The sequence below is a fragment of the Carcharodon carcharias genome, chromosome 30 (assembly GCF_017639515.1).
Source record: "Carcharodon carcharias isolate sCarCar2 chromosome 30, sCarCar2.pri, whole genome shotgun sequence".
In the NCBI taxonomy this organism is placed as follows: domain Eukaryota; kingdom Metazoa; phylum Chordata; class Chondrichthyes; order Lamniformes; family Lamnidae; genus Carcharodon; species Carcharodon carcharias.
This window is the reverse complement of record NC_054496.1, coordinates 13,912,262-13,935,053: the sequence shown is the minus strand read 5'-3', so window position 1 is coordinate 13,935,053 and position 22,792 is coordinate 13,912,262. Positions and strand designations below refer to the sequence as shown.

The following is a 22,792-nucleotide window of genomic DNA, read 5'->3' as shown; positions in this document are numbered from 1 at the left end:
TCCTCTCAGTCCTGGCGTGGGCATGAAAACCTGTGTGGTGTTCTGCTCCAAAATTCTCTCAACCAACCCCATCGAGGGTGGATTAACTGGTTATTTAACTCATTGTTGGTTTTGTGACGTGCTGTAAAATGGCTGCCTTGCTCACCTACAGACAACATTGGTCAGATGTCCAAAGTAATACAGGTGTTTTGGGAGATCAGGAGAGCATGAATACACAGATGCAAAAACTCCTTATCTCCACTCTTTTTTTAAGCATGTAATTCTGACCTTGAGCGATTTAATCTGAAAGACAGGAAGGCTTGCATTTACGTAGCTGCCTGCCTGATCTCAGGATGTCCCAAAGTACTTCACAGCCAAAGAGACATAATCATTGTTGTAACGTAGCCAATTTGCAAGTCCCCACAAGCAGCAATGTAATAATGAATGGATCATCTGTTTTTTGTGATATTAGCTGAGGGATAAATACTAGCTCGCACATTGGAAGCTCTTCTTGAAGAGAGAGAGAGGGACTGAATGTATAATAGCTACATTTGCCAATGACCACAAAGAAAGGTAGGAAAGTAAATTGTCAAGGGGGCACAACCGGCTGGTTTTTCATCCTCGAGGCGGAGAGCAGGAGTTGGGAAAATTCTTGGCTGGGCCCGCCCACCTGGGGAGCGAGTGCCCGCGAGAACTTAATTTTTACTGTGTGTGTGTGTGTGTGTGTGTGTGTGTGTGTGTGTGTGTGGGGGGGGGGGGGGGGGGGCGCGCGGTGGGGGGTGTGTGGCCCCAGCCGAGCCTACCTGCATTAAAAGCAGTTCAGAGATGGCTCACTCAACGATTCCTGGGATGAGGGGGGTTACGAGAAAAAGTTGAGCAGGTTCACAGAGTCACAGGATGGTTAGTGGGCTATATGGCCCTTCATGTCTGCACCCGCTCTCCGAATGAGCAACTCACCTAGTGCCACTCTCCTGCCCTCTCCCTGTAACCCTGCACATTCTTCCTTTTCAGATAGCAGTCTAATTCCTTTTCGAATGCCTCAGACAAGCCTGACTCCACCACGCTCTCATTCAGTGCATTCCAGTCGCTGCGTGAAAAAGCTCTTCCTCATGTTGCCCTTTCCTCTTTTGCCAGTTAAATCTGTGCCCCCTCGTTCTCAATCCTTTCACAGGTGGGAACAGTTTCGCCCTACCTACCCTGTCCAGATCCTTCATGATTTCGAATGTCTCTATCTAATCTCCTCTCAAATTTCTCTTCACAAGGAGAACAGTCCCAACTTCGCCAGCTGAAGTTCCTCATCCTTGGAACTGTTCTCGTGAATCTTTCTGATGGCTTCACATCCTTCCTAAAGTGCAGCACCCAGAACTGGATGCAGTGCTCCTGCTGATGCCAAACTAGTGACTTATACAAATTCAACATAACCTCCTTGCTCTTGTACTCTATGCCCCTGTTGGATACTGTTTGCTTTATTAACCACTCTTTTGACCTGTCCTGCCACCTTCAACAGGTTATGCACTATAATCCCAGGTCCCTCTGCTCCTGCACCCTCTTTAGAGTTGTATCCTTTATTTTTTATTGTCTCCATGTTCTTCTGACCAAAATGATTCACTTCACATTTCTCCATATTGAACTTCATCTGCCACTTGTCCGCCCATTCCACCAATTTGTCTATCTCCCTTTGAAATTCTACATTGCCCTCCTCACCATTCACTTTCAAGTTTAGCATCATACACAAATTTTAAAATTGTGCTCCGTAACCAAGGTCTAGGTCGTTAATATATATCGGGAAGAGCAAGGGTTGGGCCTATACCCATCGGAGTTTAGAAGAATGAGAGGTGATCTTATTGAAACATATAAGATTCTGAGGGGACTTGACAGGGTAGGTGTTTCCCCTCGTGGAGGAGTGCAGAGCTAGGGGACACAGTTTAGAAATTAGGGGTTGCTCATGTAAGATGGAGACGAGGAGAATTTTTTTCTCTCAGATGGCCATTAGCCTGTGGAATTCTCTTCCCAAAGAGCTGTGGAAGCTGGATTATTGATTTTATTCTCAGCTGAGTGAGATAGATTTTTGATTGACAAGGGTTATGGGGGGCAGTCTGCCCCCCATAACCCTTGTCAATCAAAAATCTATCTCACTCAGTGGAATTGAGGCCACAATCAGATCAGCCATGATTTTATCAAATGGCAAAGCAGGCTTAAGGGCCTACTCCTGTTCCTGATTCTTTCCTATTATAGCCACCACCTGAGAGGTGGAGCCTTCATAGACAAAGCAGCACTCCTTCAGTATTGCACTGGAATACTGAACTATCTGGAGTGGGGCTTGAACCCACAACCTTCTGATCTCAGACACAAGTGTGCTACCCACTGAGCCACTACACACAAAGCTTAGTTGAACCTTGAAAAGGTCTGTGCTGCTTCACTTCTCCAAACAATTGTGTTAATTTACTGAAGTACCAAATTATTTGATGGAGGGACCGAGCAAAAGATGGCGTGAGCAAGAATGCAAGGGTGGGATTCTACCTCGTTGGGCTCCAGGAACATTTTAACAGAGCTCTGATTTACAACATCTTTCGTTGCAAGAGCCTAGTCGGATAAAAAAAAACTTTAAAAGACATTTGACACAAAGAGATTTGGAAAACAAGCCAGGCCTTGTGATGAATGAAGGAATCCATCTGTATTCCTGCTGCTCCCGATCATTTTGGCAGCTCCCCACCTTTTTTTTTCAGATTTCTTGAACTAACAAGCTGCTTTTTGTGGCTGTTGTTTTTTTTTTCTCTTTCTTTCTCTACCTCGCCACAAGGAACGTTTCGAAAAATGCTCCAGAATGCGATAATGCCTTTGCTCTCACTCTCTCTCTCTCTCTCTCCCTCCATCTCGTTTAATTAAAAAAGGAATAGCAAGAGTGAAGCATTGGATTGTAAGCAATCCTCTTAAAGAAACAATGTGGGCTTGTTGTCCTGGGCTCCATTTCAGGATTTAGCAACAGATTTTATTCACTTTTCCCCCTCCCCTCTCTTTGCGTTGTCGTTCAACAGTTTAAAAATGGGTTTCCATTGTCCCCTTCCCCACTTGTTTTTATTTTTGCAATGTTATCCCCCACCTCCCCCGGCTTCCTTTTGGGACTCCCGCATCCCACATACAGGCCGGGAGAGGAGATTGTTTAAGGGCTTGTCGCCGGGGCAACGGGCCCTGCCTTTCTTCTCCTCCCCGACACCTCCGCAATCCCTCCCTCCCTCCTGCCAGTGTGCACAATAGTGAGAACGTGCTACACCAGGTCACCACAAACGTGGAGCAGGACATGCCACTGTGCCAGTATACTGCTGCCATCCAACTACTGTGTTTCATTGTTACTGGCCATTCTCGCATAGATGCACGGACCGAGAGTACAATGCTAATTAGAGGATAAACATAAAGGAAGAATTTGCATTTCTATAGCCTCTTCCATGATTTCAGGATGTCTCCAAGAGCTTTACAACCAATACAGTACTTTTTGAAGTGTAGTCACTGTTGTAACAGAGGAAACACTACAACCAATTTGCACACAGCGAGATCCCATAAACATTAATGTGATAATTACCAGATAATGACGATGTTTGAGGGACAAATATTGGCCAGTACACGGGGAGAACTCCCCTGCTCTTCACTGAAGTAGTGCCATTGGGTCTTTTATGTCCACCCGAGAGGGCAGGCTTGGTTTAATGCCTCATCCAGAAGACAGGACCTCTGACAGTGCAGCGGGACGGCACTGGGAGTTTCAGGCTAGACTTTGCACTCATTTCTCTGCAACGCGACTTGAACCTATGATGGTGAGGGCACGTCATATCTGAAAATGTTCCAACTAAACTGACAGGATGCATACATCACCCAACAGGGACACATTGTACTTTCCATTTATACCATGGGCAAACAGGAATGAATATCAATAAATGTCTGGAAACAAATGTGCACTGTATAAAACGGTTGGATGGACACATTGGAGGTAGAGTGTACATAGAAGGATGTAATGTCTTCACCCAACACCTTAACTTGTCTCTCTTTACAATACTGACAGACAGTACATTGTGTACAATGGCTATATTTATGGATTTGTTTCTAAAAGTGGCATACTGGTATCTGTACAGAGTGGCAGGCCTCAAATAGAATGCCCATCTACCCAGGGGCAATGAACATCTGTAGGAGGCCTTAAGCCTCCTGCCAATGTAAACATGACCCTAATTACGCTCAGCACTTTGCGCTGAAGTGAAGTTGGAATGACTTTCAGCTGTTTAGCTCCTTTTACATTGTAGAACATCCCAAGTTACTTCACAGAGACATTACCAAACCAGATTTGATTCCAAGCTGCTTAAGGAGATCCTGGGACAGGTGATAAAAAGCATAGTCAGGTAGTTCTACGGGGCAGCCTAGAGGAAGAGAGAGAAGTCAAGAGGCAGAGGTTCAGGGAGGGAATTCTGAAGCTTAGGGCCTAGCAGCTGAAGGCACTGCCTGTAATGGTGGAGCAGTGAAAACAGGGATGTGCAAGAGGCCAGAATGAGGGGAGCGCAGAGGTCTCGGAGGGGAAAAGGGAGTTTCAGAGGCTGGGAGGAATGAGATCATAAAAAGATCTGAAAACAAGGATGAGAATTTGAAAATCAAGGCCTTGCTGGCTGGACCAGGAGCCAGTGTAAGGCCAGCAAGTCCGAGGGGGGGATGGATGAACGGGACTTGGTGGTGAGTTCGCAGCAAAGGTTTGGATGAACTGAAGCAGGAGGCCAGCCAGAAGAGCATTGGAATGATGGAATCAATAGAATGCATTCAGACACAAAGTCATAAGACACAAAAGTAGCAACCGCACATCATCATATAAATACATAACAAAACCATTATAAATCTCTGCTATTTTAAGGCAGGCATTATTGAATTAAAATGAACAAGTTTCACCACTGTTGAAACAACAGGAAGGCATTCCATATGATTCTGTGAAGCATTCTAATGATAACATCACCAAACAGCAATTTGTATAATATAGCTACAGCCAAGGCTGCAATGGCCATTTTAACTGATTAACTTATTCGCTGTGGTTTCTAGGGAGGTGTTTGCCAGTTCCGTAATGCATGGGAGCATGTATATGAGCATGAAGAGAGACCAAGTTTTCTCACACCCTCTACACCAAAGGAAATGTCTGTCGGATTGCATCAGCTTATTAATGCAATGGGTCCAACAAACATCTGGGTTCAACAGCAGGCAAAATGTAACTGTGCAAAAATGTACAATTCAGACACCTTGTGCGAATTTGTAGATCACCGTGAATATTAGGTCCATTGCAACACTGAGATTGTGTTGATGTAAGTGATTGCTGCTTCACCCCAGCACATTGCATGACCAATTAAAGCTGATGGTTACCTCAGCAAGAGTTATGAGACCACCTTCAGCAGATCTCCATTATTCCCAGGGTGTCAGTGTGCTTGTGGACCAGTGGTTGTCTGTCAGTCTATATAGATGCCAGTCTCTGAAGCACGACCACAACCTGGGGACATTGCTGCGTTAGAGAAAGTGCACCCAAATGCCAAATTCTGCCGTTATTGGAACCAAATAGGCAGCTTGTTTTGCAGACAGTACATGGAGATCCCAAAAAATAAATTAGAACTGTTCTGAATCGGGATGTCGTGCAGTGTTGAGGAGAAAATGAAAGACCAGAGGCTCTACCCAAGCAGAGCTCCATACCTGTGTCTACATCATTGGGCCACCCACCACTCTGACTGCTGCCTGCAGCTGGTGATCGGCCTGTGCTAGAGTAGAAGACTTCGTCCACCGGGCTTTCCATCTCACTGTCCTCGATGGATTTGTGTCGCTTGGTGGAGCTGAAAGAAAGCAGAATCTCAGAAAATGTGGCAGCAGCAAGAAAAGAAAGGCGAGGTGAGGCAGTCAGTACAGCTCAGTCCAGAGAAAGACCAGCCCAGAGTTCTAACCATCAGGCTGCTAAAGGCATTGGCTCACAGAGCCCCTGAGGTGAAGAAAACCATCTGGTTTCAATGGTGACCACCTCTGCAGGTGAGTTTGGGATTCAAGCCTGGGAATCGCTATCAATTCGAGAGTTATGTCATATCTTTACAGGACTCAATCACTTGTGTAGACACCATGGAGGCTGGGTAAAAGGGAACTGATTCAATTTGGTTTTTCTACACACATCAATACGCAGGTGGTCACGAGATTGTGCTATCACAGCCGGTCTAAAAGAGGACAGTTGTACACATGGGTGGACTAACATTTTCAAAACGGCACGATTACAAATTGGACAGGTTTTATGACCGCCATATTAAATATACATGAGTGGAATTGCCCAAAACTGATCGTGACCCTACCCGCTTGATTGGCGCCCCATCCACCACCTTCAACATTCACTTTCTCCACTACTGACACACAATGGCAGCAGTGTGTACCATCTACAATTTGCACTGCAGCAACTCAGCACAGCTCCTTCGACAGCACCTTCCAACCGCTACCACCTAGCAGGACGAGGGCAGCAGATAGATGGGAACACCAGCACCTGCCACTTCCCCTCCAAGTCACTCATCATCCTGACTTGGAAATATATCATGGTTCCTTCACTATTGCCAGGTCAAAATCCTGGAACTGAACTCCCCGCAACACACCTCGCCCCCACCCCCCCAACGGCACTGAATCCCCCACTATCAACATTCTGGGGGTCACCATTGACCAGAAACTGAACTGGACTAGCCATGTAAATAGTGTGGCTACAAGAGCAGGTCAGAGCAACTCAAGTAGGTGGCAAACCACCACCTTCTCAAGGGCAGTTAGGGATGGGTAATAAACACTTGCCTTTCCAGCGACGCCCTCATCCCCTGAACGGAAAATGTAATAAAAGTCACTCAGCCAACTGGTGTGCCGGGTTTGGAGGAACCATTCCAGAAGCAGCGGGTAGCCAAAGTTAATTGGCCATTTCCAGAGGCTAACTGGAATTTTCCAGTCGACTTTTTGGCACCACCCCCCCCACACCCCCACCATCCCCCACCCCCATCCCCCGCCCTCCACCAGCAGTGTTGGGAACTATTCCATCCGCCTGGTGGCGGCTTCCCTATGGGAGACCAGGGATCACTACTTCAAGCAGGCTTTGAGGCCTTCCCTGCCTGACTGGTTTCCGCAGCAACTGCAGGGGCCTCCTGTGGTGGGGCTTCCCCTCCATGTTGGTGAGCCAACTGCTGAGGCCTTTCTTTTATAAGTAGCAGAGAGGGTGCCTCAACCTGGAGGTGCCCTCTCTCTCTCTCGCTCTTACCTGAACTGCAGGCTTCATTCCCTTCCAAGCTGGTCAGCCTCCAGCTTCAAGAACCTGCCCGTTGTCGTTAATTGGACAGCAAGTCCATCCCCTGACCTCTAATTGGCCAGCTTGGCGAAAATCACTGCCAGGTGGCTGTTTCCCACATGGTGCGGGGTCATTTGCCCCTGGTGCCTGGGTTCCAACCCAAAGTCCTGCCCAGGATGTCAGCAGGCTATTAGACTGCAGAGGCATCGCAATGGAGCTCAATCCCACCTCCCCGCAGTCAGCTGTACGCATGCACTTTGTAGCAGGTGGACACACGGTAACAAACACGTGGACTGCAGCGGTTCAAGAAGGCAGCTCACCCCCACCTTCTCAAGGGCAATTAGGGTCGGGCAACGAATGCTGGTATGGCCAGTGACACTCACATCCCATGAATGAATTTTTTCAAAAATCAGAACCAAGAGCCAAAGATGATTTCCCGGCACCCCGAAGTGAAATAAATCAGCAGGAAGTAGAGGATGAAACCAGTAGCCTTGCTGGCCTGTAATTCATCAGAAATAAACCAGGCCACCCTCTACAAACCCCAACCCTCTTCTAAGCCAAATTCAGATCCTCACGGTTGGAGATAAGCTCACGTCCTCAGGATTATTCGTCCCAGGTTTCTGGGTCACAAGTCCTGTAACGTAACCACTACCACTACCAGACCCCGGGATTATAGACTCGCGCTCGGTTGGCTGTTGACACAAGTTATTACAAGCCTTGGATTTTCAGGACCGGAGCTGCTCTTCTCACATTCCTACCTGGTAGAGGGAGGTGTTGTAATTGTGCGCCTGCCCAGGGGGACCTGGTTTATGCTGTAGTACCCCGGACTCTCCAGGTCAGCCAGATTGAAGCTGGGGCCTGTAGCAGCGGCGACTGGGGCTGAGAAGAAGAGGTAAGAATTATATCGAGACTAGAGCAGAGGAAACGGCTAAATGTCTGCGTTTGAGACCCCCATCTCTCTCCCTGACACTGTCTAGGTTGAACCAGACCACTCGCCACCATGGAGTTCTGTTTCACCCTGAGATGAGCTTCCGACCCCATACCCATTCCATCACCAAGAACACGTGCTCCCACCTTCGCAATGTACCCTGAACTGTACCCTGCCTAAGCCCATCTCTTTCTTGCCTCCAGACTTGACCATTCCAATGCTGTCCTGGTTGGCGTCCCATCAACTTGAGGTCTCCTAAACTCTGCCGTCTGTATTGCTCATTCGCACCAAGTTCCATTCGTCCATTACCCCTGCGCTCGCTGACCTTTACTGGCTCCCAGTCCAGCAACACCTTAATATTCTTGTCCCTGCTATCAGACCCCTTCATGGCCTCGCCCTCCTTATCTCTGTGATCTCCTCCGGCCCTACAATCACCCAAGATTTCTGCCCTCCTGGGACCTTGCATATCCTTGATTTTGATCGCTCCCCCACTGGCGGCCATGCCTTCAGCTGCCTGGGGCCTAAACTCAAAAATTCCCTCCCTAAGCCTCTCCAACACTGCAGTTCTCTTTCCTCCTTTAAGCCTACATCTTGGCCAAGCTTTTGCTCACCTGTCCTAATATCTCCTTATATGATTCGGTGTCAATTTACACTTGGCAAAGCTCTTGTGAACTGTTGGGACGGTTGACCATGTTAAAGGCGCTACATAAATGGATGTTGTTATTGTTGTTATCCTTCGTCAGTCTCCTTTTATCCTTCTTCATCTCACTCTGATCAGCATATCTTTCTATTCCTTTCTCGCTCATGTCTACGTGTCGAGTTTTTCCTTAAAAGCGTCGGTTCAATTTGTCTCAACTGCTCCCTGTGGTAGCGAGTTCCACAGTCTCACCACTCCTTGGGAAAAGAAATTTCTCCTGGATTCCTGTTTAGTGACTATTGTACATTTAAGGCCCCTTGTTCTGGCCTGTTCTACACCTTCCCCATGCTTGACTTCTCAAGCTCCTTCATAATTATAGACTGCGATCAGTCACTTCCCTGTACAGGTGCCTTCACTTCACGCCAGTTAAAGGAAAAGGAGAATACAATTTAAATGATCATATTTATTAGTCAAATGTTTCAAATGAGCAATTTGCCAATCCTAGTAACACCCATTTAGCATATAACACAAATAAAGGTGCAGGCACACATTTTGTCTGTAGGGAAAAATGACATAAAGCTAATAGGAGCTAAAAATTACAGTCACCAAATATCACATTGTCTCTCACACACACAATGGGGCTGATTCCTGGGGATGAAGGGATTTGTCTCATGAGGAAAGGTTGAGCAGGTTGGCCCTGTACTCATTGGAGTTTAGAGGAATGAGTGGTGATCTTATTGAAACACATCGGGTTCTGAAAGGGCTTGACAGGGTAGATGCTGAAAGGAATTTCCCCCTCGTGGAGGAATCTAGAACTAGGGGGCACGGTTTAAAGATAAGGGGTCTCCCATTTAAGATGAAGATAAGGAGGAATTTCTTCTCTCAGAGGGTCATTAGTTTGAGGAATTCTCTAACCAAGAGAGAGGCTGAGTCATTGAATATATTCAAGGCTGAATTAGACGGGTTTTTGAGCAAGAGAGTCGAGGGTTATTGGGGGTGTGCAGGAAAGCAGATTTGAGGCCACAATCAGATCAGCCATGATTTTATTGAATAGCAGAGCAGGCTTGAGCGGCCGAATGGCCTACTCCTATTTCTTGTGCACCCTCATACTGTCACAGTCTGACACGCACACCCCGCTGTCTCAGAGTCCTTCGCCAATCCGGACACATAGTCCCTCTCATACTGTCCCTACCCTGCCACACACTCCCCTTCTCTCACTCTCCCCCTTTACTTATCATTACTAAGCTTTTTCATCCCCGATTTATTAACGAAACCATGGTGGGGTATGAGATCAGGTCCGTGGATGACAAGCCCAGTAACATTCCCATGACGCTACATTAGTGAGGTGCCAACAACCTGCGATAATTCAACACAATGCAATGAAAGAAACTTTAAAACAAGGGGTAAGAATCTCCAAAGTGAACAGGTCTACTTACTTTGTGACACTCTCACAAGCTCAGAAACACTAAAAACTCCAGATGTAATAAAACAGTCTTGGAAATTCAAATGCCCTAATTTGGAAAGAAAGGAGAAAGAAGTCATTGGAAAATTAATCAAATGTGATAAAATGACACACAACAGGACCATCTGAGAAGACACTGCCTCCTAGAAATAGTGTTTACTAAATATAAACTCTCTTTGTCAGAGTCACACCAGGCAGAAGCAATGCAAATTGGAGGTGATATATCTCACTGTGTTCCAGGGTTCGACAGGACCCGGTGAGAGGAACTGATGCTCTGTCACAATTAACATCTCATATTTATACAGTGTCTTAATCAGAGTAAACATCCCAAGGGGCCAGCGTGGGAGCGTAATCAGGCAAAAAAAGGAAATAAATGGAAATGTAGGGGATATTAGGATGGGTGACCAAACACTTGTCAAAGAGGTGAATACTTAGGGACACCTTCATGGAGGAGGGGGAGGGAGAGAGGGAGAGAGCTTTGGGGAAGGAATTCCAGAGCGTAGGACCTTGGCAGCTGATGGCATTGCCGCCAATGGTGGAGCCACAGGAAGCCTACATCACAATGGACTGAGGCTATACTACTCATCACCACACATTTGGCATCAGCAACTTTTGGCAGTGGGTGGGTGCAATCAGCTAGGGGTCCGACTGCTAACTTCCATCCGATGACCTCAATTAGAAGTTGCAAGATTGCAGATATCAGGCGAGCATCTGATTGGGCAGCAATGTGAAGGCTCCTCTCGCAGTTCGGGCCCGAGTCAATACTTTATTATTTGTCACCATTTAGCGGGCAGGTCCATGCTCTCTTTGAACCAAACCGCATAACAAATCTGGATGAATATGCCACAGAGCAGAAAGTGAACCCTTACACCACTGAACTCCAGTCTGGAAATGATATGTGATGCCACTGTACACTCCTAACCTCTTTGACTTGGCCTGACAACACTGCAGCCAGAGCAAATGGTCAAGGCTAAACGACACAATCAAACTTATCACGTGACATTAAATTACACAGAAACGAAAGGATCAAAGTGACACAACAGAGTCCAGAATTCTCACAATTATAACAGCAGTCCTTTGAGAATTTTACACTGGACCTATCAAGTTTGATCTCACAGCAACAACATGAGTTAACCCAGAGAACTGAAGGAATTTGCAGAAATCTGTGGCATTTATTCCCAGTTTGAGGTGCAGAACTGTCAATCAAGTCAGACAACACGACTGCCCCCAACCACCGCCCTCCCCTACCCTCCCCTGGGGCTGATACGCACATGCCTGACTTAAGTAATTCTCACATCCCTTACCCCAGAGCAATGGAAACCTGCCACAAAGGACATCAGTCACACTGATAGGGTGCATGTCTTTCATCAGACTAATTGCTACATCAAACAATTTAGCCACCAATTTGCTCTCGTCAAAAGGTTGTCCATAACTCAGCAATATAAACAGAAGCAAGACATCTCTTTGAAAATCAAACTCCACTGCAGACAACCAGGTGAACTGGATTCCATGTATGTCATGACAAAAGAATTCTCCACAGATACAACAGCAGCTGTGATTTCCATTCTAAGAAGCTCAGTGTCTAGCCTGGTTAGAAATATGTGTAAAAATGTGTTATGTCGAAATGCTTAGAACTGGAAGTGGGATGGATCTTACTTGGTCGTTCCTGAGCTGTGGCTCAGTGTGTGATGCTTTTGTAGCTGAGTCAGAAGATTATGGGTTTCAAGTCGCATTGCGGGGACAAAATCCATGCTGGCACTCCAGTTCTGTTCCAAGGGAGGTGCCGCACTTTTGGAAATGCTGCCTTTCGGATGAAACATTAAAAGGCCCTCTCAGGTACAGCAAACAAATCCCAAGGCACACCGTTTCAAAGGAGAGCAGGGCAGCTCTCCCCTGTGTCCCCTAAATATACATCCCTTAACCAATATCATTAAAAACAGATTATCTGGTCTTTATGATATTACTGTTTGTGGGAACTTGCTGTGTGCAAATTGGCTGTCACATTTCTTACATTACATCAGTGATGACACTTCAAAAATATTTGATTGGCTATAAAACACTTTGGGGCATCGTGAGGTTGTGAAAAATGATATATAAATGCAAGTCTTTCTATCCAGACTCACACTTACACCATGGTAGGATACTTAAGGACCTCTACCCCAGTGACAGGAAATTAGGGGAGAGAATTAGGACAAGGGAAAGAAAAAGGAGCAAAGCTCTGGAATGACTCTGAATAACATTAACTTATACTTATGCAGTAGCAAAGAATTCCCAACCTCCCACTCTCTAGATTGTTTCTCTGGCATTCCAGACAATTTTCCACCAAATGTATGGAGGAAAATTAGAGGAATCCCCAATAGGAATTTTACTGCAGCATCAAGTGAGACGTGAGAAAAAACTTTTTCACACAGCAAGTGGTTCGGGTCTGGAATGCACTGCCTGGGATTGTGGTGGAGGTAGGTTCAATCGAGACATTCAAGAGGGCATTAGATGATTGTTTGAATTGAAACAATGCGCAGACGAACGGGGAAGAGGCAGGGCAATGGCACTAGGTCATAATGCTCATTTGAACAGCCAATGCAGACACGATGGGCCGAATGGCCTCCTTCTGCACTGTTAAAATTCTGTGATTCTGTGATCTTCAATATGGGAACATGACAGGCTTGAAGGAAAGAAATGGACATCAAGCCAAAAAAATAATAGGAGGTGCTAAAGTGAACTTGGTCAAAGTGGAGGGGTGTCTGGAGGATGAGGAAGAGGCAGTGGAATTTAGGCACAGAGGTTCAGCACATGAGGCCCAGATGCTTGAAGGCAAGGGTGGAACATAGGACTTAGGAGCAGGAGTAGATCATTCAGCCCTTCGAGCCTGCTCCGCCATTCAATAAGATCATGGCTGATCTGGTTGTGGTCTCAACTCCACTTTCCTGTCTGTCACTCATAACCCTTGACTCCCTTGTCGATCTAACTCAGCCTTGAATAGATCCAATGACCCAGCCTCCACTGCTCTCTGGGAAAGAGAATACCACAGACTAACAACCTCTGAGGGAAAAGAATTCTCCTCACCACGATGGGGTGAAGGGAAGGTGAGGGACATGAGGACTCAGTCAGGGGAATAGAGAGCTTGGGAGATATGATGGAGCTGGTAGCAAACAGCCTTTGTGATGGAGTGGACATAGGATTGGAAGTTAAGCTTGGGGTTAAATGTGGTGCTGAGGTTATGAACATTCTGGTGAGACAGTAGCCTTAACCCTTTCAGCAGATGGTTCTAATTAGGCAATCAATGTCAGGACAGTGAAAATGTTATGTCTAAACACTGCACTATTTCCCTCAGGAGAGTTTAAAACTTGCTCTTATTTTGTTATTCTTGTCAAATTAAATCCAAATTGTTTGAATGGTAGATGGAGACACAATGGTAGACAGGACACTAGTTTACCATCATCTGGAGTGCAGTTTGTTCAAAACTAAATATAGGTTTTAGCTGGCAATATGGTAAATTTTGCTTCAGTTAAGAAATTGTGGGAATATTGAAGGCCTACAGTGCACCAAGTTCCAATGAACAGGGCAAGAGGAGAGTGAAGAAGGAACACTTAGCAAAAAGGAGAATGATGAAGTTACACTTAGCTGATGTCAAGCCTAGGTTTTTTGTACAGTTCCAGCAATGTCATTCTCTATCATAAGGTCAGAAGTACGGATCTTCACTGATGATTGCTCAATGTTCAGCACTATTCGCCACTCCTCAGATACTGGAGCAGTCCATGTCCAAGTGCAGCAAGATCTGGACAATATTCAGGTTTGGGCTGACAAGTGGCAAATAACATTTGCGCCACACAAGTGCCAGGAAATGACCATCTCCAAGAGAGAATCTAACAATCGCCTCTTGACGTTCAATGGCATTAGCACTGCTGAATCCCACACGATCAATATCCAGAAACTGAACTGGACTAGCCATGTAACTACTGTGACTACAAGAGCAGGTCAGAGGCTAGGAATCATGCAATGAGTAACTCACCTCCTGACTCCCCAAAGCCTGTCCACCATCTACAAGGCACAAGTCAGGAGTGTGATGGAATACTCCCCACTTGCTTGGATGAGTGCAGCTCCCACAACACTCAAGAAGCTGGACACCATCCAGGACAAAGCAGCCCACTTGATTGGCACCCTATCTACAAACATTCACTCCTTCCACAACCGACGCACAGTAGCAGCAGTGGGTACCATCTACAAGATGCACTGCAGGAATTCGCCAAAGCTCCTTAAACAGCACATTCCAAACCCATAACCTCTACCATTTAGAAGGACAAGGGCAGCAGACACATGGGAACACCATCACCTAGAAGTCCCTCTCCAAGTCACTCACCATCCTGACTTGGAAACATATCACCATTCCTTCACTGTCGCTGGGTCAAAATCCTGGAACTCCCCCCCTAACAGCACTGTGGGTGTACCTACACCACATGGACTGCAGCGGTTCAAGGCAGCAGCTCAACAGCACCTTATCAAGGGCAGTTAGGGATGGGCAATAAATGCTGGCCCAGCCAGCGAAGCCTACATCCCATGAATGATTTTTTAAAAAATTCTCCTAAGAATCTTTCAGCACAGAAGGCGGCAATTCAGTCCATCATCTCGGTACAAGCTCTTTGAAAGAGCTATACAGTTTAGTCCCAAAACACCCCCACCCCACTCGTTCCTCAACTTCTGTGTTTTATTTTTTCTTTTCAAATATTTACCCAATTCCCTTTTGAAAGTGCTTTTGCATCTGCTTCCAATCCAGGTCACCACAACTCTGTGTAAAAAAAAAAAATTCCTCATCTCCCCACCAACCTCACCCCCTCCCACCCCTTTCAGCCCTCTTGCCATTATCTTAAGTCTGGATCCTTTGATTACTCACCATTCTGCCACTGGAAACAGTTCCTCCCTCCTTCAGAACCCTTAATAATTTTGAACACCTCTACTAAATCTCCCCTTAGCTTTCTCTGCTCTAATGAGACCAATCCCAGTTTCTCCAGTCTCTCCACATAACTGAAGTCCCTCATTCTAGTAAACCTCCCCTGCACCCTCTCCAAGGCCTCAGCATCCTTCCTAGAGTGCGGAGGCCAGAATTAGAAAGAAAGACATGCCTTTGTATAGCGCCTTTCACACAAGACGTCCCAAAGCACTTTGCAGCCAATGAAATGCTTCTGGAAGTGTATTCACTGCTTTAACACAGGGAACGTATGTGGCAGCCAATTTGCATACAGCAAGCTCCCACAGCCAGAAATGGGATAATGACCAGATTAGCTGGTTTGTTTTTTTTTAAATGATGTGGATTGAGGGATAAATATTGGCCAGAACAAAGGCAAACTCCTGAGGGTGCTGGAAAACTGAAATAGAACAAGAGACCAAAAATAATCCTGAAAATACTCAACAGCTCTGGCAGCATCCGTGGAGAGAGAAACAGAGTTAACATTTCAGTCCTGTGACCTTTTGTCAAATTCTGAAACACTGGGCTTGATTTTCAATTTGATGCCTGGATAATTCCCAAACCCTCCACCGTGCCAGTTGTCACTCACACAATGCAATCCTCACAATGCTGCTGCCCTCTCTAGTTTGAAGATAGGCCTAGCGCTTAACTAGCGGCACTGAGCTCTGTGAGGAGACAGAAGATCAGCGCTCAGGGAATCAGCCAAGCAGCCAGCTAAACCCATTACTGTACCTGATCTCGCCTTGAAAGCCCTTTGGCAGAAAATCTGCCTGTTTGAAAAAACCTTGCAGCTCCCACATTGAACCTGACAGCTGTGCACTGTAATCAAACTGTGCGAGTTTGACCATTTGAAAAATCACCCACTCACCCTCCCTAGCCCCATAACAACAGGAACTGAGCTGGACCAGCCATATAAATACTGTGACCACAAGTGCAGGTCAGTGGCTGGGAATCCTGCGGCGAGTCACTCAGCCCCTGGCTCCACCATCTACAAGGCACAAGTCAGGAGTGTGATGGAATACTTCCCATTTGCCTGGATGAGTGCAGCTCCCACAACACTCAAGAAGCTCAGCACCATCCAGGACAAAGCAGCCCAGCTTGATTGGCACCCCATCCACAAACATTCACTCCCTCCACCACCGACGCACAGTAGCAGCAGTGTGTACCATCTACAAGATGCACTGCAGCAACTCACCAAGGCTCCTTAGGCAGCACCTTCCAAACTCATGACCACTGCCATTTAACAGGACAAGGGCAGCAGATAGATGGGAACACCTCCACCTGGAAACTCCTCTCCAAGTCACTCACCATCCTGACTTCGAAATATATCACCGTTCCTTCACTGTCTCTGGGTCAAAATCCTGGAACTCCCTCCCTAACTGCACTGTGGGTGTACCTACACCACATGGACTGCAGCGGTTCAAGAAGGTAGCTCACCAACACCTTCTCAAGGGGAACTAGGGATGGGCAATAAATGCTGGTCTAGCCAGCGACACCCTCATTCCATGAATGAATAATAAAAAGAAATTCCTCAAGGAGATGTAGTTGTAGGTGAGCGAGTTCCCCATTCCTCCTCCCCACTCTCCATTTGAAAATTGCATCACTTTCCAAAAGCGTGGAATCCAGTGACTCACTTCAGGAGCACAATTTTCAAAGCACACCTTCCCTTGTTCATCCCCTCCTCCTGAAATTGAAAATTCAACCTGTTAACTCTGTTTCTCTTTCCACAGATACTGCCAAACCTCCTAAATATTTACAGCGTTATCTGCTTGTAAACTCCCCTGCTCTTGATTTGAAATGGTGTCACGGGACCTTCCATGGCCATCCCAGAAAGACAGTACCCCCGACAGTGAAGCACCCCTTCAGGACTGCACTGGGAGTGCCGACCTGGACTATTGTGCTCTCGTCTCTGGAGCGGGATTTGAACCCAGGACCTTCTGACTTGGAAATAAAAACCAAAAATGTTGGAAAAACTCAGCAGGTCTGGCAGCATCTGCGGAGAGAGAAACAGAGTTAACGTTTCGAGTCCAATCTGACTCTACATCGGGAACCTTGACTCAGAACTGGACACAATTCCAACGGTGATTATTGGAAGGGTACAAAAGCCATAGGGAAAATGCAGTAAGGATCTCCTAGGCACCATTCACAGGAGTTGAAAAGATGGAGGAACGATCCCAGAGAAGCCTTCAGACTTCAAAAGGTTATGATAAGGTAAGCAATGCTAGGTTATTTCCACCGATTGGTAAAGTTGCAACCAGGATTGCCTGCTGCCTCCCGGAATTATAGATTAATCTCCAGGACAACGCTGCATGTCAATAGCCAGGGGAAAAAAAATCAGAGGGGTTATTGAAAAAAAATGCCAATTTATTCGTTACTGGAGATGGGGAGGGGCCCGCTGTTTGATTGGCAGTCAATAATCATCCAATCCAACAAGGTATCTTCTGTTCACTTTCCAGTTGGCCTCAGAGAGGCAGAGTCCAGTGAAAGTGAGCGTGATGACAAGGACGACTAGTGGCAGTGTGGAAGGTCAAGTGAGGAGCTGGTGCAACCTCCAGGAATACATCCAGCCAGAATTGACGACCCTACTGGCTGATGGCACAGTAAGGAGAGGGAATGGGTTTAAAATAATCGCCAGGTGAAAAAAAAGTTACTTTTCTTTTTTTTCTTTTTGCGTATCCTCGCAAGCACTTTGTTTCCCATTGGGGAAGAGTGGGGAAGGTGGTGGAATGATTCCCGGGCTGATTATCAGCCGCTGATCCCCATCGTGAACACTCATTCCACGGCCAACAAGGCCTGGCGTGGGACTTGAACCCGGAGCTCCTGGATCAGGGGAGGAGCTTAGTAAAACTGCTTTATGTAGAAGGTGATTGGAACATGGAATTCTCTGCCAGCCTCCGTTGTTGGAGTTGAGTCCCCATATTATTTCCCAAGGGGCTTAGACAGTTGCTTGACAGAAAGCTATATTAAAGGGCGTGGGAAGTGGGATTAAACTCGATAGCTCATGAGGAGAAAAATGTACCAGGCAAAGGGCCTATTTCTGAGCCGCAACGCAGTTGGAGGAAATGTCGACTGAGGAGGATAGGGAGTTTCACAGCCTACAGGCGTTGGAAGAGAGTTACATTGTGAGATGATGTGTGATCTGTATTCGATTCTGAGCGGTTCAATGTGAGTCTGCAATCAGGGCAATGAGCGTGGGTCAGGCAGCCTATCAGAAACAAGGGGCAATTGCCCCTGGTGCCTCCAAGAGGAACAATCAGATTGTCAATCAGTGCCCCCCATCCCCCCAACAAGAGAATGTAGATGTGCGGATGGCTAATGGCTGAAGACCTGTTTGTGTGTATGCTGCATGCCGGCAGTGAGACCTTTTGGCAAGAAAAGGAGGATAAGCAAGTTTAGAATTATCCAGAAAGGCTGTAATTCTGTCATCTTCCTCTCAGGTCAAAGCAAGCCCTGCCTCATGCTAGCCACATTCATGGAATTTTACAGTATAGGACACCAATCGGCCATCAAATGTGTGCTGGCTCTCTGAAAAAGCCATCCAGTTAATTCTGTTCTTCACTCTGAATAATGTTTTGCTTTCAGTCTTTATCCCATTCTCTTTTAAAAGCTATCACAAATTTTACATCCACCAGGTTCTGCTCATGTATTCCACACCCAAACAACCCTCAGCATGAAAACAAAGTGTCTACTAATCCCTCCCTTTATATCAGTACTCGATCTACAAAACCTATCTTGTCCTGAAGTCGGCACTGCATCTAGTTACAGAACCTGCAAGTTGCTACAAGAACACTAATCCTGGCTCTGCCACGATAAGCACTAGACACAGGCACTGTGTGTTAGAGTGTGACTGTGTGCACGTGTGCCTGTTGTGTTTGAGGTTGCACGTGTGTGTGTGTGTTCATGTGTGTGTGTGTTCATGTGTGGGTGTGTGAATGTGTGTGTGTGTGTGTGTGTGTGTGTGTGAATGTGCTTAAGTGTGTGCATGTAGATAGATGTGTGTAGGTATGTGTCAACATATGTGTGTGTGTGCATGTGTAAAACCTGTGTGTGCATGAATAGGGGTGTATATGTGTATTGTAAGTATTTGTGTGTTGCGTGTGTGCGCGTGTATGTTCGTATAGGCATGTGTGAGTGTATGTATCTGTGCATGTGACTGTATGTTTGTATAGGTGAGTGTGAGTGTATGTTTGTATAGGTGTGTCAGCATACATTAGTGTGGAGGAGTATGGTTGTGTGAATGTAGATCTGTGTGTGAGTGTAAGTTTGTGTAGATATGTGTAGTCATGTATATAGGGGTGTGTATAAGCATGTTGGTGTATGTTGGAATGTGTGGGTCGGCATGCTAGTGTATATAGGAGTGTGTGTAGGCATGTTGGTGTATGTAAGGGTTGTATGTGCATGTTGGAGTGTAGGGGTGGGTAGGTGTGTAGGGCTGTGTGGTAACTATATTTCAGCAGATGCTGTAATTACAGTGTGAGTGTGACTGTGTGCACGTGTGCCTGTCGTGTTTGAGGTTGCACGTGTGTGTGTGTGTGTGTGTGTGTGTGTGTTCATGTGTGTGTGTGTGTGTATGTGTCTGTGTTCATGTGTGTGTGTGTGTTTGTGTGTGTGTGAATATGCTTAAGTGTGTGCATGTAGTAGGTATATGTCAGCATATGTGTGTGTGTGCATGTGTAAAACCTGTGTGTGTGCATGAATAGGGGTGTATATGTGTATTGTAAGTATTTGTGTGTTGCATGTGTGTGAGTGTATGTTTGTATAGGCGTGTGTGAGTGTACGCATCTGTGCCTGAGTGTATGTTCTCCAACACACAAATGTATTTTATTGTACAATTGTTAAAACAAACATTCACAGCAGAGATGAATGGTGACAGCACGTTGTATCCCTCCATTCCGAAAGCTGCCAGAACGTAGTGTGTAGCAGTGGTCCTACAACAGCTCCCTGTGCCAGCCAAGTGGCATGCTGATCGGACAGGAACCAAGAACTGCCAGTAGGATCAGCATCATTGCTGCACACGGCGTTACCCTGTCGATATTTCACTGTGTCCACAACTCGCTGACTATTTATAGAGAGAAGGTACACCTTCGCTTCCATGGATTACTTCCAAGTACACTGTGCTGAACAGACACTACAAGGTTATAGAGCTCAGTTCAGTTCCCTGTGGATCCCCACAGATTTCCATGGAGGTTAGCAATGCAGCAGATGGCATTATTGGGGGGGGGGGCAGCAGGGGGCACATGGAGTAGGCCTGAATCTACCGTACAATCTAGACAGATTTTCCATATTTTTATACTCGTTGGAACTACTGACTTAAAGGGGTCTAACCTTTATTTACTTTGCCAGTTTGTTTTTCTACTTCCCTCTAAAGACATGGATATTTTCAGACAGTTTGATCAAGTGCCTAAATTGCCAATGCATTTTAACCCAACGCTGTTTGAGCCAGCCAGCAGGATTGCTTTTGCGTTGTCCTCCAACGTGCTGGCAGGGTCACCCTGGGCCAAAAGGCCTCCTTCTATCCTGTAATCTTCACCCACCATGCAGACTATGTTTTCTAGCAGAAATCAGCGGACTAGGAGCAGGAACCTTGGTTGACATGATTTCCCCAATTGCCCACACCAAGATGTAAGTGTCTCTTCCTCGGAATCGAAGCCGGAATCATTTTGCCGCATCTCTTGTGTCACACTGGGTGGTCTGCTTACGCACTGCGGAATTGTGGGAGTTGGAGGACCAAGCATTTCTAACTGATTGTAAAACACGCCCCTCGGCAGGATTGGTTGGTGTCATGCATTGGCGAGCCAATGCATGGTCAGTGTGGAACTTGGGGGGAGCTAAGTTTCCAACCACAGTTCTGTTATTTGGTCTTCCACTGAGCTGGGTGGATGCAGTGAGTTGGGAGTTCTGGGCATATCCCGATCTTTGGTTTAAGGTTTCTCCACCAAAGTAGCAATGAAGCTAGAGCAGCCCTTTTCCAAAACTCACAAAATTCAAACAAGACACACCAGTGAGTATGAAAATTAAGGACACACGGTTACCTGGACTTTGGGGTCTGAATTCCTCTCTCTATCTCATTAACCTTCTTCATCTCCACACCCTTCAAGATCTCTGTGCTCCTCCAATTCTGGCCTCTTGCACAACCCGGAATCCCTTTGGCCCACCAACACTGTCCATGCCTTCAATCACCTAAACCCTACACTGTGGAATTCCGTCCCCAAGTCTTTCCTCCTCCCTCACCTCCTTTACAGCCCAGCTCTTGTGCCAAGCTTTTGGTTACCTGTCCTGATATCGCTTTCTTCATCGGGGACATTTTACTACATTAAAGGCATCATAGTTGTTGAGTCGTCATGGTGATAGGCCTACCTATGGCCAAGAGGCTACAGTTTGACCATCCCTGGTGGGTAAAAATACTGGGGAGTGTAGCACCAACTGACCGAGACACAAGGACCACAGTTTCGATGCCTGAAATGTGTTGAATTACTTTACCTAAAGTGGAGAGTCAGTTGGGTGCCAAATTGAGCCTAAGCACTAATGGGATGGATACAGTTGAAAAGCTTCTCTCCTGTTTCTACTCATTATGCTTTTATAGTCGCTATGGCACTGGAACAATAGCATCTACCCCACACCATCATAAGGGGGCGAATATAAGTATTATGAAAAAAAATCAGAATTTCAACAGAAACCACAAGATCCAGATGATCAAATGAGAATTATTGAATGTCACAGTATAGTAGGAGGCTTGAACTGGCTCCCTCAGAGTTGTCTATATTCCTGGCCCTCTCCCAATCCCATTTAATTTTTTTTCTTTTTCAATGTTTATCCATTTCCCTTTCGAAAGTGATTATATATCTGCTCCCTCCATTGTTTCACGTTGCATTCCAGGTTCCAAAAATGCATTGCATTAGAAATAATTCTCCTGACCTTGCTCCTCAATCTTTTGGCAGTGATTTTAAATTTATGCCCTCTCACCAACCAGTGGAAATAATTTACCTCGATCAACTTCCTCAAAATCCCCTCATCATTTTGAACTCTTCTGCCAGATCGCGCCTTAAACCTTCGTCATCCTGGCCAGATTTAGAGAGGGTGCCGGAAAGGTTTACGAGAATAGTTCCAGGGATGAGGGTGACTTTGGTTACTACGTGGGTAGATTGGAGAAGGTGGGGTTGGTCTCCTTAGAGAAGGTTGCGAGGAGATTTGATCGAGATGTTTCAAAATCATGAGGGGTCTGGGCAGAGTCAACAGGGAGAAACTGTTCCCATTAGTGGTGGCAGGGTCAAGAACCAGAGGGCACCGGAGTAAGACGATTGGCAAAAGAAGCTACAACAACACGAGGAGAATCATTTTGCGCAGCAAGTGACTAGGAGCTGGGACGCACTGCCTGAGAGTGTGGTGGAGGCAGGTTCAATCATGGGTTTCAAAAGAGAATTGGATAAAGCACCTGAAAGAGAGAAAAAAAATGGCAAGTCTACAGGGAAAGTTAATTTGCTCTTGAAGAGAACTGGACGTGGAAATGAGGGGTGAAAGGCCTCCTCTTG

The 22,792-nt window shown here is 46.3% G+C and overlaps 1 protein-coding gene across 3 annotated transcripts in view; it reads right to left on the bottom strand.

Annotated features, from left to right (window-relative positions):
- nfixb (nuclear factor I/Xb) overlaps nt 1-22,792 on the bottom strand; it is a 376,050-nt gene that overhangs the window by 65,280 nt on the left and 287,978 nt on the right. For all 3 annotated transcript variants that reach the window (XM_041177033.1, XM_041177034.1, XM_041177035.1), the window contains 3 exons: nt 10,278-10,352; nt 8,035-8,155; nt 5,680-5,816 (listed from right to left, as the gene is read on the bottom strand). In XM_041177033.1, the coding sequence (XP_041032967.1) occupies nt 5,680-5,816; nt 8,035-8,155; nt 10,278-10,352 (333 nt within the window). The remainder of the gene's footprint in view (nt 1-5,679; nt 5,817-8,034; nt 8,156-10,277; nt 10,353-22,792) is intronic.